This window comes from Megalobrama amblycephala, linkage group LG13 (assembly GCF_018812025.1).
Source record: "Megalobrama amblycephala isolate DHTTF-2021 linkage group LG13, ASM1881202v1, whole genome shotgun sequence".
NCBI lineage: Eukaryota > Metazoa > Chordata > Actinopteri > Cypriniformes > Xenocyprididae > Megalobrama > Megalobrama amblycephala.
In genome coordinates this window covers 32,230,741-32,253,599 of record NC_063056.1, presented here as the reverse complement: position 1 = coordinate 32,253,599, position 22,859 = coordinate 32,230,741, and the positions used below count along the sequence as shown (strand labels likewise).

Here is a 22,859-nt window from a genome sequence, read left to right as displayed (position 1 = left end):
GCTTTGAAAAGTTCATAAAGAGATTGGAAAACTAACCCAGATGAACTGATTTGTTTAGTCCAAATTTTCTGAAGAGACAATCGCTTTATATGATGAAAAGATATAAACATTGATCGGCGAACATAAACAGAAGCTCAACCGAACCTGCCTGACGCGCGAGAGCAAACCGCTTCCGGAAGCTCATTGGTTCTCGCACATCAAGCGAATATGCTTGAGCTTCAGTTTACCATATCTGATATGTGAATTGATGAATGTTTATATGTGAATAAAAGCATAAATTAAATATATAAAAATATATAAATTAAAAATATAAAGCAATCAAATCTCTTCAGAAAATTTGGACTAAACCGCTCATTTCAAATGGATTAGTTTTACGATCTCTCTACACTCTAAAAAATGCTGGGTTAAAAACAACCCAAGTTGGGTTGAAAATGGACAAACCCAGCAATTGGGTTGTTTTAACCCAGCGGTAGGGTTAAATGTTTGCCCAACCTGCTGGTTAGTTTTATTTAACTCAACTATTGTTTAAAAATTACTGTATTGCTTAATTAAAATTAACCCAAAGTATGTTGGAAATGAACATTTATTAATGTTCAATGAATAATTGTTAAACAATAAACATTTATTAAATTGCTTATTAATAAATTTATATTAATAAACTATTAAACTATTAAATTTATATTAATAAAATATTAAAGCTTATTAATAAACATTCACCTTTTGTCTATTATTGTTGCCTCTAATTGCATCTGGTTTTTAATTTCCCAACTATTTTGGGTTCATTTTAAGCTAGCCATATAGCAATTTTTAAACAATAGTTGGTTTAAATAAAACTACCCAGCAGGTTGGGCAAACATTTAACCCAACCACTGGGTTAAAACAACCCAATCGCTGGGTTTGTCCATTTTCAACCCAACTTCGGTTGTTTTTAACCCAGCATTTTTTAGAATGTATGAACTTTTTGAAGCGTCAAAGTATTAGTTGCGTTGTCTGTCAATAGAGGGACAGAAAGCTCTCAGATTTTATCAAAAAGATCTTCATTTGTGTACCAAAGATGAACAAAAGTCTTACGGGTTTGGAACAACATGAGGGTAAGTAATTAATGACAGAATTTTCAGTTTTGGTTGAACTAACCCTTTAACATACACAAGTGCAGAAATCAGTCTTATGTGACCCTGCACAGTAAACGCATAAGGAAACTAAAAACAAATATCAGCCTTTATGAGGACTGGAAGAACTTATTTTACACAGCGAGGGGTTCAATCGATAGCACGGCAGAACGACAGGAGGGAAAACTGCTTACTCCTCAATTAAAATCCCCTTAATCAATAATAATCAATACAAATCTATCCCTGGTCAGCACACTGCACATGAGCTGAGCTCTGACGAGGGACAGAGAGAGAACTCAGACTCCGATAGATAAATTGCTCAAATCAAGAAGGGGAGGCCCTGCTGAGAGAGAGAGAGAGGGGCAGGCGTAATTTTACAGCATGGGTTATAAATCCAGCGGCACCAATCCTTCCGAGGGGAATGCAGCAGTAAATTCAGCCGTGGATGCAGAACCACCTCCAGGAAAGCAAACTGTTTTCATTCCACCCCACGGCCTAATCCATGAATCTCTGGACCGTCGAGAGGTACTGTGACTGCCAATCTAGTTAGATGAGGAGAGCAGTGAGAGCAGGGCAATAACTAACAAAAAGTAGTGATGCTATTAATTTAACAACAGTGTTTTCAAAACCGAGCAGCTTCTCCAATACCAACCCACGTGTATTTCAAATGGAGCATTGGGAAAGTTTGATTCATTTTAGTGATTCAGTTTATTTGAATGAACTAGCTCAACACAACTATTCACCAAGTCTTTATATACAGCACTACCATTCAAAGGTTTGGGGTCGGTAAGATTATTTTAACGGTGAAAGAACTCATATGCTCATCAAGGCTGCATTTATTTAATGAAAAATACAATAAAAAATGTAATATTGTGAAATATTATTACAATTTATAAAAACATCATATGATGTCAAAGCTGAATTTTCAGCATCATTACTCAAGTCTTCAGTGTCACATGATCCTTCAGAAATCACTCTAATATGCTGATTTGCTTCTTAAGAAACATTTCTTATTATTATCAATGTTGAAACGTTGTCCTGCTCAATATTTTTGTGGAAACTTTGATACATTTTTTTTCAGGATTCTTTGATAAATACCAGAGAGTTCAAAAGAAACACATTTATTTGAAACAAAAATGTTTTGCAACATATTTACTGTCACTTTTGATCAAATTAATGTGTTCTTGCTGAATAAAAGTATTCAAAAAAAGACATCTATGACATATAGATGTTCTCTAGATTTAATCTGTTTGACCATTATTGTCAAATGCAAATGTCCTACCAACATGCATGTAAAGCATGTCTGAGCTGTATAGGATGTTGATTTACAATCAGTTTTACCCTGTTGCATCAATGCTTGACTTAACCTTTCAAGAGCTACTGTGATGTACTTCATATCCTCCTCCACATGACATTGAAGGGACACACTGCCATATAATTCTGCTCATTCTGTGTCATTTATTGACTATATTAATCGACCACATGTCAAGCATTTGTCGCCATTTTAACTCAGCCTGCTTTGTTATTTCTCAGTCTTTGGTTCTCACTGTCCACAGACCAACTCAAGTAACAGATCTTTTGGTTTCAGTAGGGTAAATGTGTGGAGGAGTTGCTGGTAACATTGTGGCATGAAAACAACATGCACAGAAAAGTCAGAACCCTGACAAACCGCAAATCTGCTGTGAAGTGAAGGTTAAAGCAAACAATTAACCTTCAACCAAGGTACTGTGTTTTTTCTTATACTGTTTCTGAGAAGAAGTTAATGAACACTGACTACTCAGACATCCAAGATATATTTCAATCATCAACAAAAAGGATAGCATCTCTTTCATAGGATCTTTTCATTGATTTCTATTGTTTTTATATTGAGTAAAGAATTCTATATACTAGACCAATCACACTCACGTCTTATGGTTTCCTATTAGATTTTTGCTGCATTTCACACCGCCTGTGCTGGTCTCATGTAACATATGGTGCATCAACATGTTTGCATATTAATTTCCTGTAATATACCACTTCCTTGATATCTTATCTCAGAATCAAAAGTTTAAACACACCTACTGTACTGTAGCTGATGCAAACAGACAAATTTGAGGATATTTCTACTGAACTGTTTTCCAAACAGTGAAAGAGGACAGAGCACTTTTAAAGGATTAGTTCTCTTCAGGATTCAAATTTCCTGCTAATTTAATCATGTCATCCAAGATGTTTATGTCTTACTTTTTTCAGTTGAAAAGAAATTAATGTTTTTAAGGAAAACATTCCAGGATTTTTCTCCATATATTGGACTTCAACGGCTACTAATGGGTTGAAGGTCCAAATTGCAGTTTCAATGCAGCTTCAAAGGGCTCTACACGATCCCAGTTGAGGAATTATCTAGTGAAATGATTGGCGATTTTCTAAAAAAAAAAAAAAAAAAAAAAAAAAAAACACACTCTTTTTAACCACAAATGCTCATCTTGCACTAGCTCTGCGATGCGCCACATATTATGTAATCATGTTGGAAAGGTCACGTATGACGTAGGTGGAAGTACTGAGCAAGTGTTTACAAAGCGAACGTGCAAAGAATAAGTCAAACGGTCAAAAGTCAAAACATTTACACTAAAAAAAAAGGTAAAACAACGATTTTGAAGTTGGAGGAGAAAATGAGATGGAGTTTTTCGCCCTACCTCACTTCCGCTTACGTCATGCATGACCTTTCCAACGTGATTAAGTAATGTGAATAAATTATCAAGAAATCTGAATTCTGAAGTGAACTAATCCTTTAAGCACTGATGTAAATCATATCACATTCTTACTAGAGTAGAGAGACCTTATAGGAGAAGACTTTCTGACTGACATAAATTACAGTATAAATTAAAGGTGCCCTCGAATGAAAAATTGAATTTATCTTGGCACAGTTAAATAACAAGAGTTCAGTACATGGAAATGACATACAGTGAGTCTCAAACTCCATTGTACAGTCGGGGTGTACGCCCCCAATATTTGCATATGCCAGCCCACGTTTCCAACATTATAAAAGGCATTAGACAAGGGCAGCCAGTATTAACGTCTGGATGTGCACAACCAAATCATCAGACTAGGTAAGCAAGCAAGAACAATAGCGAAAAATGGCAGATGGAGCGATAATAACTGACATGATCCATGATAACATGATATTTTTAGTGATATTTGTAAACTGTCTTTCTAAATGTTTTGTTAGCATGTTGCTAATGTACTGTTAAATGTGGTTAAAGTTACCATCGGTTATTACTGTATTCACGGAGACAAGAGAGTCGTCGCTATTTTCATTTTTAAACACTTGCAGTCTGTATAATGCATAAACACAACTTCATTCTTTATAAATCTCTCCAACAGTGTAGCATTAGCCGTTAGCCACGGAGCACTGTCAAACTCATTCAAAATCAGAAGTAAACAATATAACAGTATACAATACTCACATAATCCGATGCATGCATGCCGCATGCATGACGAACACTTTGTAAAGATCCATTTTGAGGGTTATATTAGCTGTGTAAACTTTGTTAAGGCACTGTTCAAGGCAAGCGCGAGCTCTGTGGGCATGGAGCACGGGATTTAAAGGGGCCACAGCATAAAATCGGCGCGTTTATAATGATGCCCCAAAATAGGCAGTTAAAAAAATTAATAAAAAAAATCTATGGGCTATTTTGATCTGAAACTTCACAGACACATTCAGGGGGCACCTTAGACTTATATTACATCTTTTAAAAACATAATCTAGGGCACCTTTAACCAACTACAGCTCTTTTTTTATGTGTCATTTAGGGGCACGTAAAAATCTGGAAATAAACTGTGGATTTTGTACAAGCAGAAAGTTTTATTTTATTGACTGTAAAGTGTCCTTGTCCTTTGGAAAGGCGCTATATAAATAAAATGTATTATTAGTATTATTATTATTATTTTTTCATTCAAAAATGTAGTAGCCGCTATTGAAAATCATTGAACAGAAACAAAGTGAAGTAACTTTCATAAAGTGAAGTTATGAGACATAACTCATATAACAAAGCTGAATATACAATTTTACCCATGCATATATAATTTTACATGCCACGGTTCCTCAAACCAAATTCTGAGGGACAGATTTACTAAATAGTTCCACCACATCAGAATGCAGTATTTAGCACAAAATCTTTTTCACAAACCACTCGTAACCCATTTTATGGTGCCGTGAGCAGTCATTATTTTCGGCATAAACAAAGTTTATTTAAAAGGGATGCTAAAAGCCACAGTTTTGTGAGCAAATTTACACCATTACCTGATTTGCATAAAAGTGAAAAAGGCACAAAACAATGCAAGATTAGTTTGTTTTATGTTTCCTAGCGAGCCGATAAAAACCTGTGCACACTGATTCCTAGAAATTGGCTACATTAAGTAGTAAATAACCCCTAACATTACTATAAAACTTGACAAACAGCCTCATATTAGCTGCCTCGGGTAATCCACCATCATACCTGACCTTTTCAGCAAGTGGTCCTGGATCCCTCTCTTTATGTCTGATCTCTGCATGACCCAGAAGCCCAGGCCGTGAGCAGCATTAACTATGATTACTAGGTTCAAGGCAGGTCAGTCAGTTGAAACACAAAGGTCAGCTTGAACTAGGGTGGAGTTAGTAATGACATCACGAAGTGCAATTGCACCACAGCTAAAGCTGACCTGAACAGAATGTGATTGATCCGAATGCGACATGGTTCACATAACTCTGCCGTTTAGCAGCCACAGGCTTGTCGATAATGTGTGTTACCCACACAGAAGCCTCCGGGGGTGTCTGTCAATCCTGTCTGCTACAGACGTGGGGTTATTTTTCTGCTCGAAAGTGGTGTCTTCATTTGCTGTGGCTCTGCGAACAGAAGGATGCGCAGGCACTGCTGGAGATCAGGTACATGAGAGGCAGCATTAATCTGAGCAAATAAACATTACCACTATACAAAACGGAGTGTTAGAAACTGTCAAGTTCTCCTCTAGTCATGAAAGTGACAAGTGTGAAAGTGACATGACGTGAAGGCTATATGGTATCCCATACTCGGGATTTGTCCACTGCATTTAACCCATCCAAGTAAGTGCACACACATTAGGAGCACTGAGTAGTGAACACACACAGAGACACACTGCAAACCGTGGACACACACACCCGGAGCAGTGGGCAGCCATTTTACTGAGGCGCCCGGGAGTGATTGGGGGTTAGGTTCCTTTCTCAAGGGCACCTCAGTCATTTTCTGCTGGTATTGAGAATGGAACCAGCAGCCTTCGGGTTAGCAGTCTGACTCTGTAACCATTAGGCCACGACTGCCTCCCATAAACTCTAAAAAGGCCTGCCATAGTGGCCTTCTGCATTTTATAGCACAGGAGAGTAAATGTCACAGACGTTTTCTCCTGGATAATGTATGCGGCTCCTTTTGCAGCCTGAGAGAAGCCTGCGGTAGCCACGCTTGAGCTCAACACTTGCTCAATCTATTGAACTCCTGCTAATTGAATTGGAGTCAGCAGGTCGGCGCTGATGGAGCGTGCAGGTGGAGGTTACAGTAACCATCTCTGCACCGCCATCATTCCAACGAACACTCAAACCAATCTAATTCAGTTTGTAAATAACATGGGTAATAGCAGGACACTGCTGTGTGCAAACAAACATGATATATGAGTGTTGTTTTTTTTTGTGATTTTCATACATACAACCAGTAAGAGATTCCAGAGAGAAAAGATATTCTGTTTAAATAAATTAAATATATGAATAAAAAACATAAAATTTAAATATTATAAATATTATTTTGAATACTAAATATTTACTAGGGGGAAAAAAAAAATATATATATATACACACACACACACACACACACACACACACACACACACACACACACACACACACATTATTGTTTTAATACATTTTATATTATTAATATATCTATATTTTATATATTAAATATATATTTATATTTGCGTTAATACATTTCTTTTTATATAAAAATAAATCATTTCATTTTTTTAATAATAACAAAAAGTGTGGTTTATGCTTACAACAAGTGAAAAAACACTTTTTCACACTTTCGGTTCTTAAAGGGATAGTTCACTCAAAAATGAAAATTTTATCATTAATTACTCATCCTCATGTTGTTCCAAACCCGTAAGACAAAATTAAGGTATTTTTGATGAAATCCAAGAGTTTTTTCTACAGTGGTTCAACCTTAATGTTATGAGAATACAAAACAAATTTGTTGAATAAAGCTATTGTTATTTTTGCTTTGTTTTTGCGCACAAAAAGTATTGTCATCGCTTCATAACATTAAGGTTGAACCACTGTAGTCACATGAACTATTTTAACAATTTTACTACTTTTCTGGACCTTGAATGTGGTAAGTACGTTGCTTTCTATGGGGGATAAAAAAAACCTCTCTGATTTCCTTAAAAATGTCTTAATTTGTGTTCTGAAGGTCTTACGGATGTGGAACAACATGAGGGTAAGTAATTAATGACAGAAATTTCATTTTGGGGTGAACTAACCCTTTAATATCAGCTAACATTAACTTTTAAAAAGTTATTTTCACTGAAAAACACACTGGCACTGTTTCTGCTATTTTCAAGTTCTGGAATATGTGAATGCATATATACCCAGCAGACGACAGTAAGAGGTCTGTAAGGCCAGCAGACAATGGGTAATTAGAAACCCAGCTCAGAGTTCGCAACAGCCTGACCGTTCTTCATCAGGATGACATTTGTTTGTTAGCAAGCTGCACCCTCGTCTGTTGCTTCCCTGTAAAAAGAGATCTTCATCCCATACAGCATCTCTCCTGACCCCACAGGTCAGTACCTTCAGAATACATTTCAGCATAACGAGGCAGTGCTTCTGAGAAGAGAAGAGACCGAGGAACAGGACAAACATTCATTCTACCTTTCCACAACCATTAACGCTGTGATCAGTCTTGTGCAGTCTGACAGTTCACCCTAACACACAGACAGCAAATCATACTCAGCCACCTAATGAGAACGGAAATACAGAGGCATTAGGCATGACCGCGTGTTAGCTCGCATGTGGAGGAAGACGCTTACATTTAACGGCTGGAGGATGACATAAAACATCGACTGAAGGGAAGGGAATTTAGACAAAACTCAAAGGAGGGGTCCACATGTCTAAAAACGATCGTTTGAAGTTTAACTCTGTCAACTTTCTTAAATGGCATATAAAATACTGAGGAAATTCTTGGTTAAATAACTAATAATAGTTTATTCTGATCAATTTGAATGCATCCTTATTGAATAAAAGTATTAATTTCTTTAAAAAAAACATCTTACTGACCTCAAACTTTTCAACAGTAGTATGTGAGCACTTTATATTACAGGTTAAAACCAACTGCTGGTTATCTTTATGTTTTAGGAACTTTCTTTTATTTTGCTTTCGGCAAATCACCAAGCCATGTATAACTTTGTGCAACCATCCTCCTTGATCTCCACTTAACTTTACATGTAGAACACAAGTGTACCACACAAGTCCTGAAAAGTGAAGCCAAAACGTTTCGATCGCCCCCAGGTGCCTGGATGCAGTATAGCTCATAAACCCCGCCCACTCCGTGTAATCAATTGGGACGTGAGACAAACTAAACAATCAAATTACACATCAAATAATTTTTTTCCAAAGATGTTTTCTGTCATTTTAGGTAGTTTTTAATCACGCTGATGTAAATACAAGTGTTTGCTTTTTTTTTTTTTTTTTTTTTTAAAGTTTCGTTTTACTTAGTTTTGATTGACAGCATTCTCATACATTGATAGTTTTAGATTGACAGCTGAGATTGACAGCTTCTCTGAGCGAAGTAGTCACTGAGGCACCAACTGACTTTTTTTCTGGATTTGGAATTGAAGATTGGAGCTTCAACTTTAATTTCTAAATTTCCATAATTGTTTATTTCACACTGAAATACTGAGTTGTTCTGCAGTAAACTGTACTAACCAATTCTGCAGGACTCTGGGTGTGGCCTTGACACCACGGCTTCACTTCACGCTCCAAGAGGTCAGCGCCATATTTGGACATTGGCGGAAGAGAGTGAAGGTGCATCGTCCATCTTTTTTTACAGTCTATTAGAGCTATCAAAAGTACCGACTTCGGTACCTAGTCGGTACTGAAATTTTAAAAATGTGACGCTTTGAGCGCTGTTGAGCGGATTCGTCAACACCTCTGATTGGCCATTGTTTTCACGACTCATCAGATATGTCTGTGATTGGCTTCAATAATCAACGCTGTAAAAACGTTGTAAATAGTCATCAGTGAAGCTCTTCACCAAGCACTTATACAAACGGGAGTGTTTGAAAGCAGCGTCTATCAGTAGACTCCGCGATAGGCGCCTGCTTTCAAACGCTCCCGTGTGTATCTGTTTTTACAGTGTTGATCATTGTAGCCAATCACAGACATATCCGATGAGCATGTCAACACAACGGCCAATCAGAGGTGTTTACGAATCTGCTCAACAGCGCTCAAAGCATCACATTTTTAAAATTTCAGTATCGAAAGGTACCGAAGTCGGTACTTTTGACAACTCTACGGTATACCACCATAACCAGCACCAAAGGCTAAGGCTAGATATTGACATCCAGAATAACTACAGGATAAACATCAGATAAAGGAGGCTTATGTAAGAGACTATCCAGTATCTTATTAACAGAATTAGGTGAGTTAGGTATTAAGGCTAGAACAGGACCCTATAGGACCGTTGTGGACCTGACTCCTCTCTGCCGATTACCTGAAGCGCATTTCCCACATCACCCCAAGATCTGCACTTATTTCATTATTGCAGGCTTATGTCCACATGGACGAATTTATACCCCGCTCTCTCTGACCCATTTGCAGCAAACCAAAAGCACTTATTGCGGCATGTACGCTTGCCTGCTATAAAACCACTCTCATTTAAGGAGACTGAATGGTCTGTCAGGGTCATTTTCATTTAAAAACATTAAAACACTCTAACCATCGCTCACACCGAGCTGGAAATGACAGTATAATTTGGCGGGATACATGAGGGCAGGTTATTAAAATGTAGCGGGATATGTGGTGTGGTTTTAATGGTGGTTCTGACACAGGATGAAAAGACGCCCAGCGTGTGGCCATCGATAACACTTTTCTCTCCCGCCGTCCTCTCCACCAATTAGAGGCACTATGAGGAAGCAAACTGTGCCGTGATTTGCAGTGACTGCCTGAGGGCACGGCCTCTAAAAGACGGGAGAAAGTCAAACAATGAGAATAGCAAAAATCACCAAAAACCTAAAAGAGTGCGAAATGATAATAAAATATCATTCATTGTGACACAATGTGGCTCTCAGGAATACTTGATTCTGATTGATGAAATTATAATATTCTGCAGTCAATAACTACAGGCAAATTTTCTACATAGTGTAGCTGTGCTAGTTTAATGTCTCTCGTATGGCTCCACGGTCTCTTTCTTCTCACTTAATAAAATCAAGTTTCAACTCATATCAATATTCCATGCCCATTTATTTAAGTAGCAGGGCATAATGTGCAGTCAACCGATCATTATAGCAAAATAAACCCCTTCGCTTCAGTTCTGCAATGGAAATCAGTGGGATCTTTCTTGGTTTATCATCCACTAGGCTAAAATGACATGCCTAATTTGCTTAGAAAAATCATTTTGGTAATAATATAATAATATATAAATAATACCAAAATAACACTGGTCATTGTGGGACAAGTTAGCTAGAAGTAAGCTAAGTTTAAATCCCTACCATTAAATATAACAATACTAATATAGATATTAGTATCTAAAGCACAACTAATGGTTTTTTGTAGGTTTAATGTGCTGATCACAGATCAGAAAACATGTATTCTATTATCTGTTTCATACAATAACATTCTGCAAAGCATCTTTACAAGAGCAGGTAAATGAAGTGAACACAAAGCAGGTCTATTCACTAACCCGTGTTCTGTGAGAGGCACTAAAAGACCCTCTTGATTTGGGGAAATGTCTCTTTCAATCGTCTCTTAAACTGTGCCGTCAAATCACCAGCACAATCAAACAGGCTGAGATGAAAGGAAAGCCGTCTTCTGCTCTCTCTAAAGCCTCTGACCTCTCTTCACAATCCCTTCAAACTCAACAAACCCACACTAGAAATTGGACTTATTCACAGATCTGAGCACTCACTCTGAATGCTGGAAGACACACAGAGAAAAGCTTTTAAGTATGGTAATATTGTATGTTTGTTGGAAACAGAAAAGAAAGAGGAGACGAGATGAGACACAGAATAAAGATGAGAAGTAGAAAATGCAAAGAATAAATAAAAGAAAACGAGCAAACGAGGGAGTGGAGAACGAGAGGAGAAAGAATGGGGATGGATAGGAAAAAGAGGTGAGATCAAGGAGAAAATGAGGGGAGAAAGAGGTGAGATACATGAAAAATAGAGGGAAAAGATGAGATAGGAGAAAGAGAAAAGAGATGACAGCAAGGAGAAAGAGTGGAGAATGAGAGGAGAAGATGGATGAGAGCAAAAAGAGATGGTGGAGAACGAGAAGAGAAACTGGAGACAGATATGAAAAAGAGGCGAGATCTAGGATGAGAGCAAAGAGATTGTGGAAAATGAGAGGAGGAATTATATTGACATATGGAAAAGATGTGAGATATAGGAAAAAAAGAGGAGAAAGATAAGAAAGAGGAGACAGAGATAAAAAAAATGAGAGAGAGTGGAGAATGAGAGGAGAAAGATTAAATTGATTAGAGCAAAAAGAGATGGAAACAAAACCATGGAGACATGAAAAAGAGGTGAGAAAGAGAAGAGATACAGTGGGTACAGAAAGTATTCAGACCCCCTTAAATTTTTCACTCTTTGTTATATTGCAGCCATTTGCTAAAATCATTTAAGTTATTTTCTTTTCCTCATTAATGTACACACAGCACCACATATTGACAGAAAAACACAGAATTGTTGACATTTTTGCAGATTTATTAAAAAAGAAAAACTGAAATATCACATGGTCCTAAGTATTTAGACCCTTTGCTCAGTATTTAGTAGAAGCACCCTTTTGATCTAATACAGCCATGAGTCTTTTTGGGAAAGATGCAACAAGTTTTTCACACCTGGATTTGGAGATCCTCTGCCATTCCTGCTTGCAGATCCTCTCCAGTTCTGTCAGGTTGGATGGTAAACGTTGGTGGACAGCCATTTTTAGGTCTCTCCAGAGATGCTCAGTTGGGTTTAAGTCAGGGCTCTGGCTGGGCCATTCAAGAACAGTCACGGAGTTGTTGTGAAGCCACTCCTTCGTTATTTTAGCTGTGTGCTTAGGGTCATTGTAAACCTTCAGCCCAGTCTGAGGTCCTGAGCACTCTGGAGAAGGTTTTCGTCCAGGATATCCCTGTACTTGGCCGCATTCATCTTTCCCTCGATTGCAACCAGTCGTCCTGTCCCTGCAGCTGAAAAACACCCCCACAGCATGATGCTGCCACCACCATGCTTCACTGTTGGGACTGTATTGGACAGGTGATGAGCAGTGCCTGGTTTTCTCCACACATACCGCTTAGAATTAAGGCCAAAAAGTTCTATCTTGGTCTGATCAGACCAGAGAATCTTATTTCTCACCATCTTGGAGTCCTTCAGGTGTTTTTTTAGCAAACTCCATGCGGGCTTTCATGTGTCTTGCACTGAGGAGAGGCTTCCGTCGGGCCACTCTGCCATAAAGCCCCGACTGGAGGAGGGCTGCAGTGATGGTTGACTTTCTACAACTTTCTCCCATCTCCCGACTGCATCTCTGGAGCTCAGCCACAGTGATCTTTGGGTTCTTCTTTACCTCTCTCACCAAGGCTCTCCTCCCCCGATAGCTCAGTTTGGCCGGACGGCCAGCTCTAGGAAGGGTTCTGGTCGTCCCAAATGTCTTCCATTTAAGGATTATGGAGGCCACTGTGCTCTTAGGAACCTTAAGTGCAGCAGAAATTTTTTTGTAACCTTGGCCAGATCTGTGCCTTGCCACAATTCTGTCTCTGAGCTCTTCAGGCAGTTCCTTTGACCTCATGATTCTCATTTGCTCTGACATGCACTGTGAGCTGTAAGGTCTTATATAGACAGGTGTGTGGCTTTCCTAATCAAGTCCATCAGTAATCAAACACAGCTGGACTCAAATGAAGGTGTAGAACCATCTCAAGGATGATCAGAAGAAATGGACAGCGCCTAAGTTAAATATATGAGTGTCACAAAAGGGTCTGAATACTTAGGACCATGTGATATTTCAGTTTTTCTTTTTTAATAAACCCGCAAAAATGTCAACAATTCTGTGTTTTTCTGTCAATATGGGGTGCTGTGTGTACATTAATGAGGAAAAGAAATGAACTTAAATGATTTTAGCAAATGGCTGCAATATAACAAAGAGTGAAAAATTTAAGGGGGTCTGAATACTTTCCGTACCCACTGTAGTAGAGAACAAAAAGAGGGTGTGGAGAAAGAGAGGAAAAACTATGGAGACATGAAAAAGTTGAGATTTAGGAGAAAAAGAGGAGAAAAACATGAGATAGATGAGCAAAAAAAGGGAAATAGGAGAGGAAAGAGAGAAGAGACAAACAGAGAGAGTGGAGAATGAGAGGAGAAAGAGATGAAGATGTCAAACTATGGAGACAGATATGAAAAAGAGGTGAGATCTGAGAGAGAGATGAGATAGATGAGAAAGAAAGGTGAAAGAAGAGAAAGGGGTAGAATGGAGACATACACATGAGATCAAGGAGAAAAAGTGGAGAAAAAGATGACAAGGAGAGGAAAAAAAGAGAAGATGGGGAGAAAGAGAGGATACAGAGATTAGAGTAAGGAAACAGAGAGAGAGGAGAATGAGAAGCGAAAAAGATGAGTATTCGAAGAAAAAGAAGAGAAAGTGAGACAGAGTTGAGAATGAGGTGAAAGAGCCGAGAACTAGAAGAGAACAAGAGGAGAGAAGAGGCTATCAGAACTAACTTTCACTCATCCAAAGTGAACATCTTCATGCAAACATACATACAGAGATAAAGCACATTTGAAACTTATGAGATGCAGAAACACACACACTCACACACACACAATCGTGCCACACTCAAGAGAGTCAAATGCTCATTTACCTATGGTGTATCCTCGCTTCAGGTCACTGCACCGCGGAACACGGCGCTGGGAATTGGTGGTGTTGTTTTCTTGCACCTCAGATGTGGTTGTCTTGGCAGCAGGTGGTGAAGATCTGTTTAAGGACAGACTTGGGATGAGCCGCGCTGGAAAACTTTGAGAGGCGATATCCACCGACTGGGACTTCTTCTTCAGTCTGAGAGGAAACAGCACAGGAGACACGCACAACTCAATGATCCTTCAAACTACATCAAGCAGTGTTTGAAAACTTAAGGCCAATTCACACTGCACCGACGGACACCTGATTACAGCACGTCGCTTATCAAATATTCGAAATTCTGATTCAACATGTTCAAGTGGCAAAAACAAGCTCCGACAGACGCCAACAGACTCTGACGGGGTAACACACTGATCCGACATTGGCCTTTATGGACCATTGGAGAACGTGTATGAGAATGCATATGTTTTTGTGCTGCTAAAGGCCTGTCATTATTTATTCCACCTAAAAAGGGGGTCTATGTCAATTAGATCTTCGTGAGAATAACTTTTTTTGTTTGGCCAGTCTATTACTGTAGTATCATGTATCTGTAAAAAAGCCAACAGATGGAGGCTGTTCTTCAGAAACACAGCTTTGTCTGCTGTAAATGTGTTGTGTATCATACAACAGCTCTGTGAATAAAACTAGCTTCTGTTTTATAAGATATGTGACATTTACAACACTAACAACATACTGTGGGGGTTTTATGGTATTCGGTGATGATTTAAGATGGTGAAACTATGGTACTAATATACCATGGTCCTATGTTATTACATATATTACATATTTACATGGTACTCTAAAGTACTTCAAAGAATATGATTTAAAAACTCACAACATGGTGTTTTTGCAAATGAAAAGGAAATTAAGTCTGGTAGGGCATATACTGTAGCACATGCATTTGGTTTCATTGTAATTCACTTTATATCTCTAAATTGTGCAGTTTAAAAAGGGAAATGCAGCATGGTGTGGTAAATTTGCCTTCAAGTTCTCAAATTTATCTGAAACTGTAAAAATGCTGCATTATTCAAAAAAGTCATTTTTGGATTAAAGCTCTACTGAACAAAAACAGTTTGATTCCTTAGCTCAGGGCAAATGTTGAATCTCTAAAGTGATTTGCTTTTAATCAGGTATGAAGCTAAAGAAGGAGAAGCAGATCACTGGAGTCAAGATCAGTTCATTGTTTGCTCTCACAGTCAGTCATCTTCACCTTCTATCTCAATCTATAATTGAGACAAATGCCTGAAAAAGCAAAACAACATTCCCAGGAATCCTGTCCAACATCTTGTCAATCTGGAAACGCTGCCAGCATGAAGAATCGAAGGACCTGATCACATAAACAGCATGTGGTGTTGTGAGTAAAAGAGCCAGATAGTAAGAGTTAGATGAAATCTGCAGACTTTCACATTTCTGCATTATTGTTTTCTGCATTTATTGTTTCTGTGAAATAGATTTAAACACGGTAAAATGGGAATAATACACTTTTATTGGTAACTGTAAGCATAATCAAATTTGCTGGGAAAAAAAAAAAGAAAAAGAAAAGAAAAAGATGCAGAGTTCTGAAAGTTTAGATGTTCATTAAAATCCCAGTTTGGCAAGTGACATAAGAACATTACAAAGGGGGTCACTGTAAAGCTTTAAAACTGCGCCACCTACTGGTCATAAATTGTAAATAAAAAAATAACCTATTCATAACCTTTAAAGGTGCCCTAGAACCAGTTTTTACAAGATGCAATATAAGTCTAAGGTGTCCCCTGAATGTGTTTGTGAAGTTTAAGCTCAAAATACCCCATAGATTTTTTTTAATTAATTTTTTTAACTACCTATTTTGGGGCATCATTAAATATGCACCGATTCAGGCTGTGGCCCCTTTAAATTGCGCGCTACCCGCCCCTGAGCTCTCGACTATAATACAGTGCATTTACAAAGTTCACACAGCTAATATAACCCTCAAATGGATCTTTACAAGATGTTCATCATGCATACTGCATGCATGCGTCGGATCATGTGAGTATAGTATTTATTTGGATTTTTACATTTGATTCTGAATGAGTTTGATAGTGCTCCGTGGCTAACAGGCTAAAGCTAACATTACACACTGTTGGAGAGATTTATAAAGAATGAAGTTGTGTTTATGCATTATACAGACTGCAAGTGTTTAATAATGAAAATAGCAACGGCTCTCTTGTCTCCGTGAATACAGTAAGAAACGATGGTAACTTTAACCACATTTAACAGTACATTAGCAACATGCTAACGAAACATTTATGAAGACAATTTACAAATATCACTAAAAATATCATGTAATCATGGATCATGTCAGTTATTATCATTCCATCTGCCATTTTTCGCTATTGTTCTTGCTTGCTTACCTAGTCTGATGATTCAGCTGTGCACAGATCCAGACGTTAATACTGGCTGCCCTTGTGTAATGCCTTGAACATGCATTTGGCATATGCAAATATTGGGGTCATACATATTAATGACCCCGACTGTTACGTAACAGTCGGTGTTATGTTGAGATTCGCCTGTTTTTCGGAGGTCTTTTAAACAAATCAGATTTATATAAGAAAGAGGAAACAATGGTGTTTGACAATCACTGTATGTCATTTCCATGTACTGAACTCTTGTTATTCAACTATGCCAAGGTAAAGTCAATTTTTGATTCTAGGGCACCTTTAAACTGCTTAGTTTAAAACAATAAAACAATAAATACAAATAATAGAAATAATATAAAACAAAACAAATAATAGAGATAATATAATGGGGGAAAAAACGGACATACCAAGCAAGAATAAAATAACAAAATAATAAAAAACAAACAAACAAACAAAAACATGTATTTATTTTAGTCCATTTTTATTGGCAGAGCCCATAGAAAGGGGACAATAAATTATTAGGGAAGAAAAATGATCAATAATGGGATCAAGACCAAATTTAATCTAAATTTAGATTTAAAGGTAGAGTAGGCAATTTTTTTTAAAAACACTTTTTGTTATACTGGTTGAAACTCTCTTCACATCCTGATAGCAATCAATAATAGAAGTGGTCTAAATATTAAAATATGTACATATATATTATGTGGAAGTCTCAGGACCAAAAAATGTTAGGTCTGAATGCAATGATACAATGTTCTACCTGTCAACATATTTCCATACCTCCGCGCACCTGCTCACGCAGACATCACACGTCATCAGCGCGCTGTGTAAGATTATGCAGAGTTGTAGACACACATTCACAGAGCTCCGCAAACAAACTTTTACAGATCCGCCTGAACCAAAACAACGAACATATGCTGCGTTCACGCCATGCCGTAACCCTAATTACAAGACGGCAACCTGTGACGTTCTACCCGGAGCTGTTCATATCCTCAGACTCGGATTTATGCGTTTCTATGTCAACACTATCAACGCCGAAATGAATCTTCAGCAGTCATGTTGCACAAGTAAGAGCTCTGTTAGATGTTTACATTCATTATTATTGTAATGGTATGTGCTTTGAGACATGAGATAATTTAACAACATCTCTTGTGATGCTTTGCAGACTCTGCTGTGCACGTTTATGTGTTTTGGAGGAGGCGTGGCTTTGGATAGCGCTCTGAAGGAAGGATGGGATACTAGGATTTCAAAAGCTAGCTTGCTATTGCTAGCCTCTCCGAAACGGCCTACCCTACCTTTAAAGCTGCATTTCCTGTTTCAGTTAAAAAAAAGAAAACTGATGTGTGTGGGCATGTCATTTAGACACCTGTCTAAATAAACAGCTCACAATAAAGCCTACAGCACCTCTGTCTGCATGTTGATGACAGACCCCAGGTGCGGTTCCCTCCCTCTCTCTGTCTCTCTCTCAAACTAACTCACCATTGCATAATATGTGCAATCACCCAGAAGACAAACACCGGCCGGCAAGATTACACGGTTAAGGGAGCCCAACAAAAACAAGAACTAGTTAGTTAGACAACACAGAGCAGCAAGTCAACCAGAAAACTGAAGCCAGTTGGCAAGACAAGGGTCTATCTCAACTAGCTCAAAAACATTTAGAATACCTATCCAACAAAACAGTCAAACAGTAGGCTGAACGTACAGCGATTAACTTTAAAGTTTAAAAATGACCTTTTTTTTTTTTATTTCAATGAAATGATCGTACTATATTTTAATTCGATAATGTTTTTTATTTATTATTTTATATTTTTAGGGGATTGTACTAAATTATATTTATGTAGTATATTTATAATCCATTTATTCCATTATATAATATCCATTTAATCTAAAATACAGACAAGGTAAGCAAGCAAGAACAACAGCGAAAAATGGCAGATGGAGCAATAATAACTGACATGATCCATGATATCATGATATTTTTAGTGATATTTGTAAATTGTCTTTATAAATGTTTCGTTAGCATGTTGCTAATGTACTGTTAAATGTGGATAAAGTTACCATCGTTTCTTACTGTATTCACGGAGACGAGAGAGTCGTCGCTATTTTCATTTTTAAACACTTGCAGTCTGTATAATGCATAAACACAACTTCATTCTTTATAAATCTCTCCACATAGCCTCAAACTCACACAGAATCAAACGTAACCATCTAAATAAATACTTTACTCACATAATTCGAAGCATGCATACAGCATGCATGACGAACATCTTGTAAAGATCCATTTGAGGGTTATATTAGCTGTGTGAACTTTGATTATGCGATGTATATATAGTCGAGAGCTCGTGGGGCAGAGGGAGCGCATCTCTTAAAGGGGCGGCGCGCTGAAAAAAATCAGTGCATAGTTAATGATGCCCCAAAATAGGCAGTTAAAAAAATTAATAAAAAAAAAATCTATGGGGTATTTTGAGCTGAAACTTCACAGACACATTCAGGGGACACCTAGGACTTATATTACATCTTGTAAAAAAACAATCTAGGGCACCTTTAAGACGACACTTGGCAGATTATTGCTAAAGTGAAAAAGTTTAAAAAACATGAACTTGAAAAAAGTTATAAAATTTTACATTTATTGTTATGAAAAATGCACAAAAATACCATTTTAAAATTATATACAAAATATATATTTGCCAAAACACATTTTACTCTCAAACTGTGAGAAAATCAAAGCCATAAATCTAAACAAGCTGTGTTCCAAATTTGAGGTTGATATCTCAAAAAATGTGCTTTCAGTAAGAATTTGTTTGTGCATTACCAAATATTTCCAATAGTTGAAATTCGTCTCACATTCATTTCCAATGCAGTCATTTTTGACCTCGAACATTACAACTGTGATTATTTTTTTCAGGACCATTTAACCTTTTCAAATCATGTCCATAATATTTTTGTGTTCACACAGCAAGTGCCAAAACCTTTAACAAGTTTCGTACCATTCTGACGAAGTAAAAAATAAAAAAAATTACAAAAAATTCTAAAAAAAAAAAATGACAGAACAGCACAAGAGGGTTAAAAGTGAGAAAGATGTTGACTATAATAAATATAATTTTACACCAAAAAGTACTGATAAAAAAAGTATTGAATTTGTTAAATCCAATTAGCTTGGCAACCAAATGTCATTATCTGTCACACTATATTCTGAATATTTTTGAAGTTTAAAATACAGTGATGCAGAGAAGGATTGTTGTTTTATTGTATAATGGGTGATTATAAATGAGATAATAAACAAATTAGATTAATTCAAAGAGTTTTTGTGGGACAGTGTAGATCAATGAATCAAAGATTCAATAGCTCATCAGAGAATCAATGACACTAGAAGATAAAATCATGCCGTTAGTTTGTGATTCGTTGTGATTATGCACCTGTAGTCAGACACTCTTTTCATTTCTCCATTTAGATGTTCCTGTTGTTATTGTAAATGCAAAACAGGAGTTTTTGAATTGAAAATGAGGGTAGAAATGGCGAGTCGTCGCAGAGGTCCTGCTCTCGCTGTGATGTGGGGTGAGTATTAACTAGCTGGCATGGCACTCTTTCATTCCTCCATACCGACGAGATGTGGTGCCAATCATCACTGTGGCTTTATCTATTATTCACAGCTCAGAAAGACAGTGAGGGGGAGAGGAGGGTCTGGCCAGCTTTCAGCCTTCGTAACACCAGATGTAAACAAAGCACCAGCCTCCTTTCAAACAACAATAACCACAGCCTCCTCGCCGCATGACTTCTGCTCTGATTAGGAGAACGTGTTCATGCCGAAGCTGTATTTTAACCATCAGCACCGGCCGTCGCTGCTCGAGTGTTTATGTAAACAACATTCTCCTTCAATTAAGGGGAAGATTATGTGATTCACAGACGCAGAGACTACACTGAATCGGTACTGAACATCTGCCGTAAACCACTGCTTACTGCTCGAGCTATAATTAGAAAATCTGTTTTCTAAGTCAGAATAATCAGAACCGGGAAACCCTTCTAAGCTGCTGAGCAAAAGATAGTAGAGGTTATGCAAGGTCACCGGAAGACAGATGCCATGGTATAAGGGTGAATATCATGAAAACATGTCTGGATCCTATTTATGCATCAGCGTTACAAAACTTACACAACATTATGCTGGTTATGCTGGTTGAAAGTCTCCTAATACCCTGAAAGCAATCTCTATGTTAAGCTGTCTAAATGTATTTTAATAAATATATATATCGTCTGTGGAAGGCGTAGAACCATAAAATGTTCTGTGCTCTCTGTTGTCTGAACCGACAACAAGTGGCACTGGAAAAGTATCGAACAAAAGAAAGACAGTCTTAGAAAGGCTACAATAAAAAAAAAAACGTCTGGATCATAAAAGAGCTAAAACCCTGAATTAAAAGTACCGACTTCGGTACCAATCGCTACAGAAATTTTAAAAATGTGACATTTTGAGTGCTGTCGAGTGGATTCGAAAACACCTCTGATTGGCCACTGTGTTCACATGCTCATCGGATATATCTGTGATTGGCTACAATGATCAACGCACTGAAGCGTTTGAAAGCACATGGAAGTGTTTGAATTTGAAAGCGCTTTGAAAGCGAGAGCGGGTGCGTTTAAAAGCAGGCATCTATCAGCGGACTGGTCTGCAATAGACGCCTGCTTTCAAACGCTCGAGTGTGTATCTGTATAAGCGCTCAGTGAAGTGCTTCATTAATGTCTATTTACAACATTTTTGAAGCGTTGATGATTGAAACCAATCACAGGCATATCTGATGAGCACGTGAACACAATGGCCAATTAGGTGTGTTTACAAATTCACTCAACAGCGCTCAAAGCGTCACATTTTTAAAATTTCAGTACTGACTTGGTACCGAAGTCAGCACTTTTGACAACTCTACGCTGGAGACAACTGCGGGAGTCAAAGTGTCTGAAAGATGATGTCATGGTTGCAGTATTTCTTTTGGACAGGTATGATTCGATTTTTGATATGTTTTGATAGTAACGCATAAATGTAGCATATGCAGTTTGTGTACCTTTACGAATTAGCTCAATGACAGCAGCACCCAGTGTCTAATCAGGAACTATTTTTATGTTTTCAAAGTTAAGAGCAAACTACAACATCCACACCTTTGGTGCACGGATTCGTAAGGCCACCACCACCAAACTCTCATTAACGTAAAGACTTATGATAGCAACCTGAATCGTAACAAAGCACTGTTCGCCAGAGGAGAACTGGCCCCCCGACTAAGCCTGGTTTCTCCCAAGGTTTATTTTTTTCTCCATTTAAGACCTATTTGCCAACTGTTTGCCACCTGATGTCACCTGTTGGAGTTTGGGTTCCTTGCCGCTGTTGCCTTTGGCTTGCTTAGTTGGGGACACTTGACATTTGACTTGACATTTGATATTCAACAGTATTCTTGACATTTATTCAACAGTGCTTTGATCTGCCTGCATTGACACTATTCTTTAAGAGCTGCTGTGCAGCCAAATTATATACCAGTTATCACTGTAAAGCTGCTTTGACACAATCTGCATTATAAAAAACGCTATATAAATAAAGGTGACTTGGCTTGACTTGACCAGACCATTTGTTTCTGAGTCTTGCTACAAACAATGAGTAAAATGTTGTGTTTCCTTGAATGAAAACACCCTCTGCGTCCCTGCGGGTATTGTGCATGCCTTAGCACGAAAGATAGTTTTGTGTTGTTCCTTCGCTTGATATTCTGAAAATGTTTGCATTACCTCAGTGGAAATGTCATATTTCACTTTAAAATCAAAAGTATATTTTAGGAGAATTATGGGTTTTGCACTGTGACTTATATGACAATTATGCATACTGTCTCATCAAACTCTCATTAATGTAATTTTCATACACATATCAACAATAATTTCTATATATGAAATAAACATTCCATTTAAATCTGCTAGAACTATCAATTTAAACATTTCACTTAGTGTGATTATTAAAAAAAATAACTATATAAAAAAAAAATTTAATGATCCTGTCCCTTGCCCCTTTTGCAGATTCCGTAATAAGGCAATTAAACAATATTTTTTGGGCTTTAATGAGCACTACAGTACTGAGAACCACAGATAAAAATACTTAATTGTCATGAACACACAATGAATGTCACAATGCACACAATCATAATAGCTCTAAAAGCAGACTTTATTTTATTTAAATTAAAAAACAAAAAAAACAAATCTATCTTTCTTTTGGTTTGGGATGATATATGACCTGGT

The 22,859-nt window shown here is 37.6% G+C and overlaps 1 protein-coding gene across 4 annotated transcripts in view; it reads right to left on the bottom strand.

Moving 5' to 3' along the window:
• The window catches only part of oxr1a (oxidation resistance 1a), a 180,453-nt gene that overhangs the window by 90,717 nt on the left and 66,877 nt on the right, over positions 1-22,859 (bottom strand). For all 4 annotated transcript variants that reach the window (XM_048154020.1, XM_048154021.1, XM_048154019.1 and 1 more), the window contains one exon: positions 14,192-14,385. In XM_048154020.1, coding sequence (XP_048009977.1) covers positions 14,192-14,385 — 194 coding nt within the window. The remainder of the gene's footprint in view (positions 1-14,191; positions 14,386-22,859) is intronic.